General features: G+C 41.0%; 2 protein-coding genes across 2 annotated transcripts; both read left to right on the top strand.

The window, feature by feature from the left end:
- Nucleotides 1-2285: 2285 nt before the first annotated feature.
- LOC128382169 (uncharacterized) lies at nt 2286-4693 on the top strand (the record flags this gene model as incomplete). The annotated part of the gene is made up of 3 exons (XM_053342166.1): nt 2286-2663; nt 3606-3671; nt 4541-4693. Coding segments are annotated over exons 1-3 (450 nt in total), but the record flags the coding sequence as incomplete, so codon positions are not given.
- Nucleotides 4694-4699: 6 nt separating this feature from the next.
- Nucleotides 4700-14375, top strand: LOC128382826 (N(6)-adenine-specific methyltransferase METTL4-like). Its single transcript, XM_053342825.1, has 6 exons — nt 4700-5012; nt 5773-5842; nt 6834-7008; nt 7702-7808; nt 7913-8004; nt 14215-14375. Exons 1-6 carry the CDS (start codon nt 4772-4774, stop codon nt 14373-14375), a joined length of 846 nt encoding a protein of 281 aa, XP_053198800.1. The 5' UTR covers nt 4700-4771.
- The last annotated feature ends 4447 nt before the right edge of the window (nt 14376-18822 follow it).

The following is an 18822-nucleotide window of genomic DNA, read 5'->3' as shown; positions in this document are numbered from 1 at the left end:
TTACAGACAAATATCAACGCTGAAGTCAGCTTCTGATTCGTAGTTAAAGCGAAAGACAGGAAAACATAACTAGTGATCCATTTATAAGGATATTCTGGCAAAAACCTTTGTGTTTTTATTATTGAAAATATTGATGAAAGTCTTATATTACTTTGGAATAATGTTTGTTTTGTTTTCATGGAAAATAATCGTATTTCTACATGATAAAATAAATAAATTAAAATATTATTATAATGGAAAAATTCCAAATCCTTAGATGTAAATTTAAAGGCAAGAAACCATGCTGCTTTATTGCATTTAGCGATGAGACAAGACTATAAATTAATTAAATTCAATCCTCTCTAAAAACCAAAAGCAATTAAAACTTTTGTGTTGTTAAAAAATCTTTATATACTGTAGGTCCTTAACCCCCTAGTGTTAATTTATAGCTGTAATTTACACTTTGCTTTTCTTTGTATTTGTTGTGTGTACCCAGATTGTATGCGGTTTTATATGTTGTGTATACATAAACTGTTTTTCCATCTTTTTTGTAGATAAAAAATCACAGTAATAGTGATTTTTAGTGACTGATGCTCTGTTTTTTCATCACTTATATTTGTGAAAATGTAAGATAATTACTTGATTACTTAAATTCAGTAAGAGACTGAGAACAGAAGTAATCGAAGAGTCAAGTGGGACTTTATTGATGATACAGCAAACACTGCAGACACCAACAGCCCCCCCAAATCAAAGTACAATCAAACCCTTTATACTACTGTGTTGTGTGTGGGCGTTATTTGTTTAGTGTCTGGTCAACCTGTGTGTCCGGTTAACCTGACCCGACATGTTCAGCCAACATCAGATTTCCTGGGAACCTAACATCTGATCTCCTTTTTGGGATATCAATATGGTAAAAACAACTCCTTAAAAGGGCTTGATCCCCAACTAGTACAACTGTTGACCTTTCATCTCTCTTGTTGTTCTCACATTTTAACACGATGCACACATATCTGCCTCTACAAAAACGTGTTAGACATTGTAACAGACATCATGTTGTTTAAACACAGATGCAGATGTGCAAAACCTTTATTAAGTGATTTCACTGCTCCCCCCCCCCCCCATACAGGCCACATCAGAGCAATCAAAAACTCTACTTATTTATATTTAATTCTTATTGTACCATGTTGATTTTTAAGAGCATATATATCCATTTTGTGTTGTAAATGCATGGCATATAATATGTAATTTTATATTATCTGTGGAGTTATTGTTATTTTAAAGAAGTACATTATCGCATAGTTTTTTGGTATGTTTTTTTTTTTGTCATTGTTTTAAATTGTAGAGTCTGGTTCAGAGGATTTGTACCCAAAAATGTCAAATTAAATAAATTTCAGTAGATAAACTTGTCAAATCTTAATTTTAATCAAGTCAAGATTTGACAAATCTAAGTATAGTGATTTTTGATATGACAGTCAGAAATAGATAAAAGAAAAAAAAAACCTTAATGCTACTTAAACCTACTTTAAATGAGATATAGGAAAAAACCTATAAATTTGTCAAATCTTTACTAGAATATTGTTCTTAAGATTTGACCATTTACATTTATTGATCTGGTTTAATGGGGTCAAAATAACAGCTTAACAAACCGGAAAGTGTCTTTAAACACAGTTCATTGTCTTGCTACAATGTCTAAAGCAGGGATGTCAAACATGCGGCCCGTGGGCCAGATTCGGTCTTCTTTTTCCTCCTTCCTGTCATATTTTCCTTCCTTCCTTCCTTCTTTTTCTTCCTTCTTTCCTTCCTGTTTTATTTTCATTCCTTCCTTCCTTCCATCTGTCCTTCCTTCCTTCCTCCCTTTATTCCTTCCGTCTCTCATTCCTGTCTTCTCTTCCTTCTCCTTCTTTTCCTTCCTCCCTTTCTGTCTTCTTTTTCTTCCTTCCTTCCTCCCTTCTATCTGTCCTTCCTCCCTTTCTTCCTTCCATCTTTCTTTCCTTCCTTCCTTCCTTCTTTCCTTCCTTCACTTCCATCTTTTTAATGATCCGGCCCACATGAGATGAAATTGGGCAGTATGTGGCCCTGGTCTAAAGATTTTACCACAATCTTAAGTAGTGAAAAAGCAGCTAATCAGTCACTAAATTGGGTGAATTATGGTAATGTGTGTGGGTCAAGTCAGTATGGGATTCATGTGTAAATAGGGTAAACAAGTCAGAATTGCAAAAAGTGTCCCACATCACCCGATTCCACCCTAGTTACTTGTTTTTCGCTTTCCATTTCCATTGAAGACAAATGAGAAACTTACTTCAGCGTTGTGTTTTCCTTACTTTCGGTATCGTTTTCCTGCTGTTTGGAAACTTTGGAGCTGCAGGGCGGGAGATGGCTGCTTCATTCAAACCAGTCTCCAGCTGATGCTTTATTTTAACCCCTGCTATGATCACATAACATAACACTATACAATGTCCGTGGTGGCGCAGAGCACGCGGGGATGGGTTTTAGACGCACGCTCTCTCATCGATGAGGGATATTCAGCATGCACGCGACGGAAAGGAGAGACTAACATAAATCTCACGTGCTGTTTCAAAAAGCGATGTTTCCAGATGTCAAAGAGTTATTATAGAGAGACTGTGAGTGCTGCTGCAGAGGGAGGAGACACAGAGCTGCTGCAGAAAGATGACAAACCTACAAAAGTAAACAAGGTAAACACCGCCGCAGAGACTCCAACTACACAACACTGTCATTCATCAGCTGACCCTTTGGAGGGCCCCCACCCCTAGGTTGGGAACCACTGGACTAAACTAGCTAACTGTATATAAAGTAGTGTAAACTAGCTAACTGTATGTAAACTAGCTAACTGTATATAAAGTAATATAAACTAGCTAACTGTATATAAAGTAGTGTAAACTAGCTAACTGTATATAAAGTAGTATAAACTAGCTAACTGTATATAAAGTAGTGTAAACTAGCTAACTGTATATAAAGTAGTATAAACTAGCTAACTGTATATAAAGTAATATAAACTAGCTAACTGTATATAAAGTAGTGTAAACTAGCTAACTGTATATAAAGTAGTATAAACTAGCTAACTGTATATAAAGTAGTGTAAACTAGCTAACTGTATATAAAGTAGTGTAAACTAGCTAACCGTATATAAAGTAGTGTAAACTAGCTAAATGTATATAAAGTAGTATAAACTAGCTAACTGTATATAAAGTAGTGTAAACTAGCTAACTGTATATAAAGTAGTATATAATATATAATGTATAATATATCACTACTTTTACTGTAATACTGCATACTACACCACTCATAATACTGCAGTACTAGTCACTAGCATATGAGTGATTTACATTGCTATATTGGCACTTATTTACATTATTTAATCCATGTTATGTTATATATAAATGCACTATAAGATGAAATAATAAAAAAGAATAATTTCACACAATCACAATTAAATTCAAGTTGATGGCATACATTTTAGTTTTTCAAAAGTTTAGATCTACTCGCCCACATTATAAAAAGTTACAGGACTGTTTTGGTCTGCAGTACAAACACATTACAAACCTTTGTTTTTAATAGTTTCTCTTTTTTTGTGCTCACCTCACAACTATATTCTATTTGTCTTTCAGAAAAGGAAACGAAAACGCAGCGAGCTCAACCAGGGAGAAATCGACTCACAGGCCTTTCATGAGAAGGTAGGTGATGTGTGATGCTCTTAAATATCAGAGAATCATAAAACCGATTATTATTGTTTCCATTATTCTGACTCAATGTGTGACAGACAGTACAGTCAAACTGAATTATCACAATCAATTTCCTGTCTTGGAAAGTGAATGATCGAGTCTAAAAATAAAAAAATAAAAAGATAAAACAAAAGGGTAAAAAAGGGGGAGGACTAGAAAAGCTTGTTGCTTCATCCTGCATCCATTCAAACAGATATTTAGTGTTTATTGTTTGTTGTTTGCCTGAAAGAGGAAAGTAAGAAATAAAAAGAAGAAAAAAAGGAGAAAAAAAATCTCCTCCTTACTCCTTTCCTTCCTTCCTTCTCCTTTCTTTCTTCCCTTCCTTCCTTACTTCCTTCCTTCCTCCCTTCCTTCCTCCTTCCCTTCCTCCTTACTCCTTTCAATCCTTCCTTCTTTCTCCTTTCCTTCATCCCTTCCTTCTCTCCTTCCTTCCTTCCTTCCTTATCTCCTTACTTACTTCCTTCCTTCCGCCTTTCCTTCCTCCCTTCGTCCCTTCCTTCCCTCCCTCCTTACTCCTTTCAATCCTTCCTTCCTTCTCCTTTCCTTCATCCCTTCCTTCCTTCCTCCTTTCCTTCCTCCCTTCCTTCCTCCTTCCCTCCCTCCTTACTCCTTTCAATCCTTCCTTCCTTCCTCCTTCCCTCCCTCCTTACTCCTTTCAATCCTTTCCTTCGTCCCTTCCTTCTCTCCTTACTTACTTCCTTCTCTCCTTACTTCCTTCCTATTTTAACATGTTCGAAATAAACTTAACTAACTATCTTCACGTTTTATATAAAGCTTTTTTTTTTGACATGATGATATAATCTGTGTGTGTGTCGATGCAGATCAGGTCTGTCGTTCTGGAGGGAACAAAGTGCTTGGTGGATTCTGCCAGATCCCTCGGATATCTGAAGGGAGGGACAGCAACACTCACAGAGGAGAAGAAGAAGAAAGAGGAAGAGGAGAAGAAGAAAGAGGAGGAGAAGGAGAAGAAAGGGGAGGAGGAGGAGGAGAAGAAGAAAGAGGAGGAGGAGCTGCTTCCCTCTCAGGACTGCAGCCTCTCCGCTCTCTGTGAAATGGCTAAAGAGCTCCCTCTAGTGGACGAGGAGGAGCAGGAGGAGGAGCAGGAGGAGCAGGCTCAGTCACTTTTGGGGGAGGACGGTGGCTGTACGTCACACCTGGACTTGTTGTCCCGGGTAACGGAGAACAGGTCCGACCGAGCCGCGGTGGTCACGCTGATGGGAGAGGAGTACGTCATCCCACCACGCTCGGCCTTCCTGCTGTCTGATTTCACCAGAATACAACCGCTAGTCCGCTGTGAGTCAGAGAGGAGGCTTGTTGCTTAATCCTCCTCTCATCCTCCCAGGTCAAATTGACCCCATCTCCTCCTTCCTTCCTTCCTTCCTTCCTTCCTTCCTTCCTTCCCTCCTTCCTTCCTTCCTTCCTTCCTTCCTCCCTTTTTGTTTAATTTTTCCTTCATTCTTCCCCTCCTTTCCTCTTTCTTTGCTCCCTCCTCCTTCCATACTTCTTTCCTCACTTCCATCCTTCCTTCCTTCCTTCCTTCCCTCCCTCCTTCGTCCCTTCCTTCGTCCCTTCCTTCTCAACTTCATTCCTTCCTTCCTTCCTTCCTTCCTTCCTTCCGTCCTTCCTTCTCTCATTACTTCCTTCCTTTCCCTCCTTCCCTCCTTATTCCTTTCAATCCTTCCTTCCTTCCTTCCTTCCTCCTCTCCTTCGTCCCTTCCTTTCCCTCCCTCCGTCCTTACTCCTTTCCTTCCTTCCTTCTTTCCTTACTTCCTTCCTTCCTCCTTCCCTCCCTCCTTTCTCCTTTCAATCCTTCCTTCCTTCTTTCCTTCGTCCCTTCCTTCTCTCCTTCCTTCCTTCCTTCCTCCTTTCCTTCCTCCCTTCCTTCTCTCCTTACTTCCTTCCTCCTGTCCTTCCTCCTGTCCTTCCTTGAGGAGGGTTAAACATGGCCGCCCCTCCCCTGACTTAACTGTAAATAACTCTCGTGTGTCTCGTTCTTATTAACTGAGTCTAACTGAGACATCGTTTTATAAAGCTGCTTGTTTTCCTCCGACAGATGGAAGGAGGTTTGAGCTCATAGTTATGGACCCGCCGTGGGAAAACAAGTCCGTTAAGAGGAGTCGCAGGTAATTTGGCGTGCGGGCCTTTAGGAGGTGTTAAAAACAACGAGACTTAATTGTTCTCTCGGGGAAATTTGCACTTTATAACATCACGAAAAACAACAGGCTAATGAACGAGGCTTTAAAAAGATCAAAGAACTGAAAGAAATGCATATCAGTGGTGGAAAGGAGCTAAGAATATTTAATTAAGTGTAATTTTAAGTTACTTCATTAGTGAGGGAAACACTTTACTGTTACTCCACTGTATTTATCTAACTGCCGGAAAGATGAGCAATTCAAAAATATGTTAATAAATAGTTTTAAAAGCAGCATCAGGTTTGTTAAAATGTACATTTCATATTTTTGTTGGAAGGAAGGAGGGAGGAAGGAAGGAAGGAAAGAAGGAAGGAATGAGGAAGGAAGGAAGGAAGTCGAGGAGGAAGGGAAGAAAGAAGTATGGAAGGAGGAGGTTCCTTCCTTCCTTCCTTCCTTCCTTCTTTTCATCCCTCCTTCCTTCCTTCCTTCCTTCCTTCTGTCCTTTCATATGTCATTCCATATGTCCTTCCTCCCTTCCTTCATTCTGTCCGTCCATCATATCTTTCTTCCCTCCCTCCCTCCCTCCCTCCCTCCCTCCTTCCATCCTTTCTTTCCTGTCTCCTTTTCTTTCCTTCCTTCCTTCCTGCCTTCCTTATTTTCATCCCTCCTTCCTTCCTTCTGTCCTTCCATATGTCCTTCCTCCCTGTCTTTCCTTCCTGTCTTCTTTTCGTTCCTTTTATCCTTCCTTCCCATCTTTCCTTACTTCCATTTCCTTTCTTCCATCATATCTTTCTCTCCTCCCTCCCTCCTTCCTTCCATCCTTTCTTTCCTGTCTCCTTTTCTTTCTTTCCTTCCTTCCTTCCTTCCTTCCTTTATTTCTTCCCTCCTTCCTTCCATATTTTTAATGATCCGGCCCACATGAGATCAAATTGGACTGTATGTGACCCTTGATTTAACACTTTAATGTATTTTCTCTACACAGATACAGCTCGTTACCTTCGTCCCAGCTGAAACGGCTCCCCGTCCCCCTCCTGGCATCCCCGAACTGTTTAGTGGTTACCTGGGTTACCAACCGGCCGAGCCATCTTCGTTTCATCTGTGACGAGCTGTATCCTCACTGGGGGGTCGAGGTCGTGGCTGAGTGGTACTGGGTTAAGGTAGGAACACTTTGATGAAGTTTAGAAATCTTACTTATTGGAGTTATTCCAGATGTTTTAAAGCAGGGGTGTCAAACATGCGGCCCGTGGGCCACAACCAGCCCGCCGAGGGGTGCAATCCGGCCCACTTTCCTTCCTGTGTTCTTTTCCTTCCTTCCATCTGTCCTTTCTCCCTTTCTTCCTTCTGTCTTTCCTTCCTTTCTTCCTTCTGTCCTTCCTCCCTTTCTTCCTTCTGTCCTTCCTCCCTTTCTTCCTTCTGTCCTTCCTTCCTTCTATCCTTCCTCCCTTTCTTCCTTCTGTCCTTCCTCCCTTTCTTCCTTCTGTCTTTCCTTCCATCTGTCCTTCCTTCCTTTCTTCCTTCTGTCCTTCCTCCCTTTCTTCCGTCTGTCCTTCCTTCCTTCTATCCTTCTGTCCTTCCTTCCTTCTATCCTTCCTCCCTTTCTTCCTTCTGTCCTTCCTTCCTTTCTTCCTTCTGTCCTTCCTTCCTTTCTTCCTTCTGTCCTTCCTACCTTTCTTCCTTCTGTTCTTCCTTCTGTTCTTCCTTCCTTCTTATTTCCTTCCTTTCTTCCTTCTTCCCTTCCATCTTTTTAATGATCCGGCCCACATGAGATCAAATTGGTCTGTATGTGGCCCTTGAATGAAAATGAGTTTGACCGCCCTGTTTCAAAGGTTTGTGTGTTTTTTTTTCTTCAGGTCACCACATCTGGACAGTTTGTGTTTCCGCTGGACTCACAGCACAAGAAGCCGTATGAGGTGCTGGTCATCGGCCGATATCGCTCCTCTACGACTGACTCCTCCAGGTTAAACACGCTCGACTTCTCCGTATTTCAGATTTTATACAGTTTTATTTTCTGTATTTTATTTTATATATATTAAATTTTCTAACTTTTCAAATCACTTTCAGCCTTTCAGAAACGTCTGCGGCCCCTGTGGAGGATCAGCGTTTGATCGTCAGCGTCCCATCAGCTCTGCACTCTCAGAAGCCTTCACTCTCAGGTAAATACTGTCAACATTTCTCTGAAAACAGTGTTGGTGAGTACTGAATACATATATTACTGTTTTTAATTCTTTGAAATCAATATTTAGTAAATAAATCATGATGTGGGTTTATTTGGAGCACACATGGAGCTTAAATGGAGTCACAGTACCAATTAAACTCACTTTATTCATCAAATATCTTTATTTTATATTCTAAAATCTACATGAACTAATGAATACATTTTACAATGAGAGATAAATGTTGCTTTATAAGAAATGATCTCCCTTATAAATCATGTCAGTATCCATGACAACACAGCTGAGCTTAGATCTTAGGAAGGAAGGACAGAAGGAAGGAATAAAAGGAGGAAGGAAGGGAGGAGGGACAGGAGGAAGGAAGGAAGGAGGGAATAAAAGGAGGAAGGAATAAAAGAAGGAAGGAAGACAGGGAAGAAGGAAGGAAAGAAGGACAGAAGTAAGGGAGGTAGGAAGGAAGGAATAAAAGGAGGAAGGAAGGAAGAGAGGGAGGAAGGAAGGAAGGAAGGACAGAAGTAAGGGAGGTAGGAAGGAAGGGAGAGAGAGAGGGAGGAAGGAAAGACAGAAGTAAGGGAGGTAGGAAGCAAGGAATAAAAGAAGGAAGGAAGGAAAGAAGGAAGGACAAACAGAAGGAAGGAAGGAAGGAAGGACAGATGGAGGGAACATTTACCCTAACAGCTGAAAACACTGGTTAGAAAACTATAAAAGTCATCAAATGTAATAAGTTACATTACTTTGATGAAGTCATTGAAATAGTTACATTACTTATTACATTATAAACAGAGTAACTAGTAATCTGTAATCTATTACATCGCCATAGTAACCTTCACAAACCCTGATTATAAACAACAGCTTGGCAACTTTATTATTACACTTTAAAAAACATGTTTTACTGAACCACCAGCAGAGGGCAATGCAGGACCAGCTATGATTATTATCCTGCTATGCAGCTTCAGCAATATGTCCGTCTACAGCCTGCTATTACACACACACACACACACACAAACACACACAAGTCTGACTCAGTTATGGTTTGCATGGCAGAAATTTAAAATGCACCTTTTTAGAAGACAACAGCTGCTACATGCAAAATAACATTTAAATAATAATTAAGTTATAGATGATTGATTTTGTGCAGGTTATAGTAGTAGTAGTAGAATGATGCTTTTGTTTTCTCACTGCAGAAAGCTGATATGTTCTGTTTGAAAGAGGCTATCAGTGGTTGCAGATGGTCATGTTGGAGGAGAGTCAACAGCACAAACATGACTTTTATGGCTTTTTATTGTAGTTATAATAAACGGCAGTGCTTGAATCAACTCTACTCACGACAGCCTTGATTTGTCACACAGTGCAAACTTCTGTCTTTGCATCGATTGTTTGACTCCCAACATGCAACCCTGATACTTAGAATCAACGTGTAAGACCTTGACAATGAATATGCAGAAGCTATGAATAAGAGAGAGAGAGGCTTGACGTCATTTCCCTCTCTCTCGGGGGAATGCGATTTATTGTGGAGTATGGAGAGCGAAACACGACCACTGTGTTTGCCAGCGCTCCCTTTCTGCAGCGAAGAAAAGCTTCCACCTCTCGGATATTGTTAAAATACATTGATTTAAATCATAATGATGCCAAAGAGATTAAGTTAGATTAGGATACAGCTTTGTTTTTAAGTCTTTTTCACAGCTTGTAACAAACACAATATCTTTATGTAGATGGATTAACTCCAGTATTGACCAAAATAAAGGGGGGAAAATTTAAAAATTGCCCCTTTTCACTTTATTTTAAAGGAAGGAAGGAAGGAAGGGAGGAAGGAAGGACAGAAGGAAGGAAGGGAGAGAGGGAGGGAGGGAGGAAGGAAGAAAGGAAGGACAGAAGGAAGGAAGGGAGAGAGGGAGGAAGGAAGGAAGAAAGGAATAAAAGGAGGAAGGAAGGACAGAACGAAGGACTGAAGAAAGGGAGGTAGGAAGGGAGGAAGGAAGACAGGAAGGACAGAAGGAAGGAAGGGAGAGAGGAAGGACAGAAGGAAGGAAGGGAGGGAGGTAGGAAGGAAGGAAGGACAGAACAAAGGACTGAAGGAAGGAAGAAAGGGAGGTAGGAATAAAGAAAGGAAGGGAGGATGAAAGGAAAGACAGAAGGAAGGGAGGGAGGTAGGAAGGAAGGAAGGACAGAAGGAAGGAAGAGAGAGGGAGGAAGGAAGGAAGAAAGGAAGGACAGAAGGAAGGAAGGGAACGAGGTAGGAAGAAAGGAATAAAAGGAGTAAGGAAGGAAGAAAGGGTAGGAATGAAGAAAGGAAGGACAAAAGGAAAGGAGGGAGGTAGGAAGGAATAAAAGGAGGACTGAAGGAAGGAAGGGAGAGAGGGAGGAAGGAAGGAAGAAAGGACAGAAGGAAGGAAGGAAGGGAGAGAGGGAGGAAGGAAGGAAGGAAGGACTGAAGGAAGGAAGAAAGGGAGAGAGGGAGGAAGGAAGGAAGGAAGAAAGAAAGAAAGTGAGGAAAGAATGAAGAAAGGAAGGACAGAAGGAACTTTATTGTAAATCCTATTAAAGCCAGTGAACATCCAGAGAGAGCAGCGTTGGTAGTTGTGATGCCGTGTTTCAACCTCCGTTACCTGTGTGTGTTTCTGTTCTGTGAGAGGTGAGAAAGCTCTGCTGGCGGTGGGCGCGGCTCAGACCTGCGAGGGGTATACTAGTTGTTAAATTACAGTGTGTCATGACATCTAAGAAAGGTTTGACTCAACTCTTGCAGAGAACTGTTTATTTATTTAACAAATTCGAGAATAAAGAGACACTCGAGGGGGGCGGGGGGCGGGGGGGGGGGGGGGGGGGGGGTAAATGTGTCTTTCTTTTGTTCACACCTTTTTGCAACTACTAGAAATCTTCAAAAAGAAAATATGTCGAGGTATAAAGCAACCTGAGGCTTTTCTTTTCCTCTTCCTCTCTTCCTCTCCTCCTCGCTTCCTCTCCTCCTCTCCTCCTCTCTTCCTCTCTTCCTCTGTCCTCTCTGCGTTCATGTGGAGTGTGTCAGGTCTACCAGAGCCAGTTGGGCAGCCTCGACGGTGTGAAGCCACAACACTCGAGCCTGCAGTGTTGAGAAACCCTGACCCATTTCTCCTCCTCCTCTTCCTTCTCCTCCTCCTCCTCCTCCTCCTCCTCCTCCTGTCTCAGATGGGGCTCTTGTCACTGACATTCTTGGTTGCCATGGAGAGATAAGGGACACCATTACTCCATTGCGGCTATACACAACACATCCTTGCCAGATGGTCAAGCTGCAGAAAAAAAAGAAAGAAGAAGAAGAAGTGTTTGTGCTTCTCTGCATACGAATGACCAGACGTGTGTTTTTTTATTAATTAAGGCTAAACTATAAACTGTATAAAAGAAATGGACGTAACATCCGTGACGTCACCCATTGGTTTGTGGACTGCTGCTCGGAAGCCAATAGTTTCGAATCTGGGCAGCGCCATCTTGAAAATTTCAGGTGCAGGCTGGGAAAAATAAAAACACGGATTCTACTTATATGGGCATGAGGCGGGGACATGGGCGGAGCAGGGAGGTTGCTATGGTTGCGAGGGCTGGATCTCGAGGACATTGGTCAATCAACCTGTCAATCAGGACGTAGCCACGCCCTAATGCATACCCTGCTTTATCGTCACATATAAAATCAGAGAGGCCAAAATGTCCCAAATGAACATCATACTGCATTGAAGAAGGCTTTAAACTAGCGATTGAGACCATAAACACATTTTGAAAACGTTTACTGAGGTTAGAAATCAAGTGAGAAGTTGGTGAATTCTCCATTGACTTGCTGTTGCATGATATCTATGAGAAGTGTGGAGATTTAAGTGAGGCCCAAAACCAGACCAGATGGGACTCAGTTGCCTTTTTATTGACTGAAAGCATTTAAAAGCTACAAAAAAGCTAAAAATCAAAGCTTGTAATAATGATTCAGACTATGCAGATGTTTAATCTAGCTAAAAATATGTAGTGCAATGAAGAATGAAATATAAACATTGTAAAACTTGGACCGATTATGTATTTAGTTTGAACTAATTAACAGAGCAGGTCTTTTACAGCATAATTAGTTTGCTCTTTACTCGTCTAATCCTGGATGAACCCTGCGAGGACACTGTGAGGCGGCGCTATCCCAGACCTGAATATGTTACTTGTCGAGAGAATAGTTAAGTAACACCTTCCCTTTGCCTTCCGGCTTCCCTCTGCAGAAGTTTCATACATTGCCCCATTGTCTCAGAGCTAAGAGGATAATTAGACCTTTTATTCTCTGTTCAACTTTGAGAGCTGAGTCACCGGTCGGTCGGGGGCTGAATTAGTCGAGAGGTGCATGTTTGGCCTTTCCACTCTGTGCCTCTGTCTCTCTCTCTGACGTGCACGGGAAGAGAAAACGGGGAGGCAGGACACCACATTGTGCAGGTTGGATCGGTTTGGGGATCAGGCTTTTGAGCTCATTAACTCCCTGAGTTATGGCCGAGGCGAGTGTCAGGGCGTTTTTTTTTTTTTTTTGAGCGTGCACAAGAGCAGCGGACGAGAAAGCACAGGGGCAGAGGGAAGTGAAACGTATCTGTCAGGTGTGTCGTTCCTAGAATATCATCGCTTATATAGACTCAAGGTGACTGCTAGTCTGTGTGCTGTGGTGAGGAGGAGCTGGGCGGCTGCCAACGGCCGTCCTCTCACTGTGACGGAGTAACAGGCAAAGTGCCCCCATCAGAAATGGATGTGGCTCAATAATCTTACAACCTGACTTTAAGCAGCAAAACAACTTTCACACCTATGACTGATGTGCAAAAGCAAGGTGATATAATTAAAAACAGTGCAGACATTTTCTTCTAAACACATTAAATACATCATAAATGTATTTCTAAAAAAAGGTGTAAAAAGCATTTCAACCGCTTGGGGTCAAAATCTAGTTCCTGGAGCTTTAATTTGTAAGTTTATGTTGAGCTTACATGGAGCATATTCTTCATTAAAAACAGTATTTGTTAAGCTGCGTTCAATAACGTAGGACAAATGAAACCTGCAATGCAAACAGACTATAAACAGGTAAATATCACTCTAGACAATGTGGGCTTTCTGAGACTGACCTCCTGTGGTTCAGCCAGAGAGGGCAGTAAAACACTGCTTTTTAACTTATTAAGTAACACAGAAGTAATAGAAACAGCAGACTTATAGAGGCAGGACTGATTGTTTACTGGGTAAAATTGAATAATGGTGTGTTTAGTGTGCACGTTTGCATTAAATGTAGAGTTTAACTACAGTAAGGCAACATGAAGAGGAAGTTAAAAGGAGCCAATAGAACAGATTATAACTCTTTAACCCTCATGGTGTCCTCGAGTCAAGGAAGGAAGGGAGGAAAGGAGGGAGGAAGGAAGGAAGGAAGGGAGGAAATGAGAGAGGAAGGACGGGAGTAAAGGAAAGAAGGAAGGAAATGAGGGAGGGAGGGAGGGAGGGAGGAAGGGCGGAAGAAGCAAGGAAATGAGGGAGCAAGGAAGGGAGTAAAGGAAAGAAGGAAGGAAATGAGGGAGGGAGGAAGGAAGGAAGGAAAGGAGGGAGCAAGGAAGGAAGGAAGGGAGTAAAGGAAAGAAGGAAGGAAATGAGGGAGGAAGGAAGGAAGGAAGGAGGAAGGAAGGGAGTAAAGGAGGGAGGAAGGAAGGGAGGAAGAAGGAAGGAAATGAGAGAGGGAGGGAGGGAGGGAGGGAGGAAAGGAGGAAGGAAGGAAATGAGGGAGGGAGGGAGAAAGGAAGGAAGGAAGGACAGACGGAAAGAAGGAAGAGTCAAAACAGAAGGGGTCAATTTGAGGAAGGAAGGGAGTAAAGGAGGGAGGAAGGAAGGGATTAAAGGAAAGAAGGAAGGAAATGAGGGAGGAAGGAAAGAAAGAAAGTAGGGAGGAATGAAGGGCGGTAGAAGGAAGGAAATGAGGGAGGGAGGGAGGGAGGAAGGAAGGAAGGAAAGGAGGGAGGAAGTAAGGAAGGAAGAAAGAAAGAAAGAAAGAAGGAAGGAAAGGAGGGGGAAGAAAGGAAGGAAGGAAGGAGGAAGGACAGACGGAAAGAAGTAAGCAAAGAAGGAACAGTCAAAACAGACGGGGTCAATTTGACCCGGAAGGACGACACAAAGGTTAATCGGTTAATCTTCCCTCATTCACTCCTCCTTTTCCTCTTCCTCTTCTTTTTTTTGTCTTTCTCTCAGAGGTGTTGAAGCCGTACGTCGGAGCCGAAGCAAAGTGCCTCGAGTTATTCGCCAGGAATCTTCATCCTGGATGGACGAGCTGGGGCAACGAGGTGCTCAAATTCCAACATACCAACTATTTCACTTTGACGCCTGCGGACGATGACGGAGCAACGACCTGAGAACCCCCCCCCCCCCACTGCCCCCCCCCTCCCTCCTCCACTGCGGACTGACACTTTAAACCACATTAGAATTTTTTAATATAGTTTTTAATAAAGATTCAACATCAATACATTTCTAAAACATCGTCTTTTGATCTATACTTCTGATGCATGTTGGGACTTTTGATTACTTTTTTTTTTTTTTTTTTTAAAGGGGGTTTAGGTGCTTTTTTTTTTTCTTTTTCTCTTTCTTTTTTTAATATAAGGTAGTGAATCACAAGCCTGATGATGCAGTTGGGAGAGATGAAAGTGCATTTCTGTGAAGCTATGACCGCAATCAGATAAACAAGCCTCAAGGTTTTTATTTTATTTTATTTTTTTTAGTAATCTTTTGGCACTATATGTGTCTTGACGATGATCAAAGTATTGCTATTTTTATTCACTTTATGCAGTTTTTGAACTGAATTTTGAAATATTTCATAAAGAGAAGAGGTTTCATATTGAATGTGTACTAGTTTACTTTTAACCATCCTTTTTTTTCCACTTATTTTTTTTATTGATTTTAAGATTAATACACAAAAACAAGGTATAAACTTTTTCTTCATAAACATCTAGACACCAAAAAAAAACATACCAATAACCAAGAATAAATTAGAAGAAAAAAATAATAATAATAGTAATAATAAAATAAAAATAATGATAAAATAAAAATAATAATAAAATGAAATAAATAATATAATAATAATAATAATAAAATAAAATACATAAAAATAATAATAATGATAAAATAAAATAAAAATAATAATAATAAAAAATAAGTAAATAAATAAATCATTTAAAAAAGAATAAATAACCAATAACCAAGAATAAATTAGAAGAAAAATAATAATAATAAAATAAAATAATAATAATACAATAAAATAAATAAAAATAATAATAATAAAATAAAACATAAATAAAATAAACAAATAAATAAAATAAATAATAAAAAATAAGTAAATAAATAAATCAATTTTTTTTAAATATAAAGAAATATAAAGAAAAAAAAAGAAAAGAAAAAGTGGATAGACAATAAAAACTAACTAACACAAAAATACCCACACAATGTCAAACAGACAGAAAGCAAATACAAAATATCGCATCAGGACTAAATCATCATCATGACCAACTAAGAATGACTGTGCCCAATTATTTTAGACCATGCCAGACCAGTCAAGCCCCTCCTCAACAATCCTTTTATTAGAAATAGTTTTGCTTTAAGGTTTTTAAGCTTGGACGATATTACGTTATTATCAAGGACACTCAGCTCTATCATCGGGTCATTTATTCCTCGCCTCCATTGAATCTCTCACCTATAACCATCAGCATAACTCTTAACCTGCTTTTTCCTATTGGGGCGGGGCCTGTCTTAATGAGTCGGTGGTCTCCAGAGGGGGGGGGGGGGGGGGGGGGAGGTGTGAGGATGAGCCGAGCCTGAGTCTTTAGGCAGATGAGGATGAGATACGGCCGCTGCAGCAGAGCACATACACATCAGAGCTAATGAAGCCAGAGTGCGACTCCAGCAGGATCATTTACACATTACCTTGTCATGCTCTCTTTATCTCACACACACACACACACACACACACACACACACATACGATCATGTTTCCATCACTTCTGAGGACATTACATTGACTTGCATTCATTTCCTGGAGACTTAACCTAAACTAAGTCTTTACCCTAAAATGAATGACTTATGTAAAGGAGCGAGTACACACACACACACACACACACACACACACACGCACACACACACACACACGTTCATGTTTTCATCACTTCTGAGGACATTACATTGACTTGCATTCATTTCCTGGAGACTTAACCTAAACCATGTCTTTACCCTAAAATTAATGATGTATGTAAAGGAGCGAGTCCACACACACACACACACACACACACACACACACACACACACACACACACACACACACACACACACACACACACACCCCATCTACTTTATCTGGCCTCGCTGATGTTAGGATGTGAAGAAATAAATATAGCAAAGGAGGAATGTGTCTGCATGATAGGAAGGAAGGAAAGAAGGAAGGATAGAAGGGAGGAAGGAAGGAAGGAAAGGAGGAAAGGAAGGAAGGAAGAAAGAAGGGAGGAAGGAAGGTAGGAGGGAAGGAGGGAGAAAGGAAAAGAGGAAGGGAGGAAGGAAGGAAAGGAGGGAGGAAGTAAGGGAAGAAAGGAAAGAAGGAAGGATGGAGAAAGAAGGGAGGAGGAAAGCTATATGAGATGCAGTTATAAAAAATACATGAAATTAATAACTTTATGTGTACAGATGGAAATGATGCTGCACTAAAGTGTGTTATATATTCAACCTTTTAGATTTTGCATTCAGCGTTTCTCACCAAAACCCATTTTATGTCTTTTTAAAGGAGCAGTTTGTAGAATGTATTGTCATCTAGCAGACCAGACTTATTCTGCTCTTGTCATGAATGTTTTTAAACCTGCAGTTCTTCAACAATTATAAAGGCACAATGCAACCTGTTACAGCACATTACTGCAGTTCAACAGGTGGCAGTAAAGCGTCGTCATGGTTACCTCTGCTCTCATCTCATGGTGTTTATGGTCATCTTTGTGCTTGTAATGAAAAGGCTTTAGTCTCGTCTACAGAACCAGCAGAGGTCAAAATCTCCTCCTCCTCCTGCTGCCTTCATTGATACGATGTGAAGGAGGTAAAGAAAGGAGGTGTTATAATGAAGACTTTACAACCGTGTGAAGCTCTTTGAGGACATTTATGATTTCTGATATTAGACTTTTTTTTTATATACTGGAAATAGATAGATAGATATAGATATGTATAATATACTTTTTGTGTTTCAGAAGTATTAGTGGTGAGGTTTAAAAATATGTTAACCTTTGTGCCGTCCTCCCGTCTGTTTTAACTGTTCCTTCTTTCCTCTGTCCTTTTTTCCTTCCTTCCTACCTTCTTCTTTTCCTTTCTCCCTCCTACCTTCTGTCCTCCCTTCTTTCCTTTCCTCCCTGACTTCCTCCCTCCTTTACTTCCTTCCTTCTGTCCTTCCTCCGTCCTTCTCTCTTTCTATCTTTCCTCTCTCTTTCCTCCCTTCCTGCTTTCCTTCCTCCATCCCCCTTCTTTCCTTCCCTCCTTCCTACCTTCCTTCCTTCTTCCATCCTTCTTCCTCCCTCTCTTCCTTTCTCTCTCCCTCCCTCCCTCCTACCTTCCTCCCTCCCTCCTTTCCTTCCCCCTTCCTTCCTTCCTCCCTCCTTTCCTTCCCCCTTCCTTCCTTCCTTCCTTCCTTCCTTCCTTCTTCCTCTCTTCCATCCTTCCTCTGTCCTTCTTTCCTTCCTTCCTCTTTTCCTCCCTCCCTCCTTCCTCCCTTCCTTCCTCCTTTCCTTCTTTCTTCCTCCCTTCCATCCTTGACTCGAGGACAACAGGAGGGTTAAAGGATCAATGATGTAGAAACTTTTATACTGTTTGCTGTGTTTTACTAAATCTAATAAATTAAACTCTCATTTAATTGTATAATAATATTTTAACATACCCTCTCTTAACCTTTCAAACTTTAAAATACAGTCACCTTACAGAGTGATTATGTTTACAGTGTTTTATCAAGGTGGAGAAAAGGAGACGTACTCAACAGTGCTCGTCAGGTCGCCAAGGACTTATCGTTATTGTCTGTGTTCCCACGGTAACGATAAGCTAAATCAAAAGACACATTCACCACATTCATCCTTGAATACATTCAGACGTAAGACACGTATAAAGACGAGCGCATTATGCATTTTGTTTCCACTGCCGCCAAACTTTTCATTGACGTCGAGCTATAGAGTCGATCAAGGCTGTTTGTCAGAGCAGTTTTTTGTCTTCCTGTCTTAATTGTGACAGTTGTGATAGTTTTACAGTATGTGGTGTTAAAAGTCTGGCACGACTCTTGGTCATTTTTCTTCCTCCTTTTCTTCCCCTCTTCTTCTTCTTCTTCATCACTGGGTTTTTTTTTCTTCTTCTTCTTTTCCTCTGTAGTAATCATCTCGGACCACTTCTTCTTCTTTCCTCCCTTCCTTCCTTTCGACTGTCCTCCCTCCTCTCTTTCTTTCCTTGCTCTCTTTCCTCCCTTCCTGCTTTCCTTCCTTCTGTCCTCCCTTCCTCTTTTCCTTTCTCTCTCCCTTCCTTCTTCCTCCCTTCCTTCTTCCTCCCTTCCTTCCCTTTTTCCTCCCTTCCATCCTTCCTTCCTCCCTTCCATCCTCCCTCTCTTACCCCCTCCTTTCCTGCCTTCTTCATTCATCCCTTCCATCTTTCCTTCTTCCTCCCTTCCTTCCTTCCTTCCTTCCTTCCATCCTTCCTCTTTTCCTTTCTCCCTCCCTAAATCAAAAGACACAGTTGTGATAGTTTTACAGTATGTCGTGTTAAAAGTCTGGCACGACTCTTGGTCTTTTTTCTTCCTCCTTTTCTTCC

This window comes from Scomber japonicus, chromosome 21 (genome assembly GCF_027409825.1).
Source record: "Scomber japonicus isolate fScoJap1 chromosome 21, fScoJap1.pri, whole genome shotgun sequence".
Classification (NCBI taxonomy): Eukaryota; Metazoa; Chordata; class Actinopteri; order Scombriformes; family Scombridae; genus Scomber; species Scomber japonicus.
Note: the sequence above shows the minus strand (reverse complement) of the source record. Positions and strands in the feature narration are given on the sequence as shown.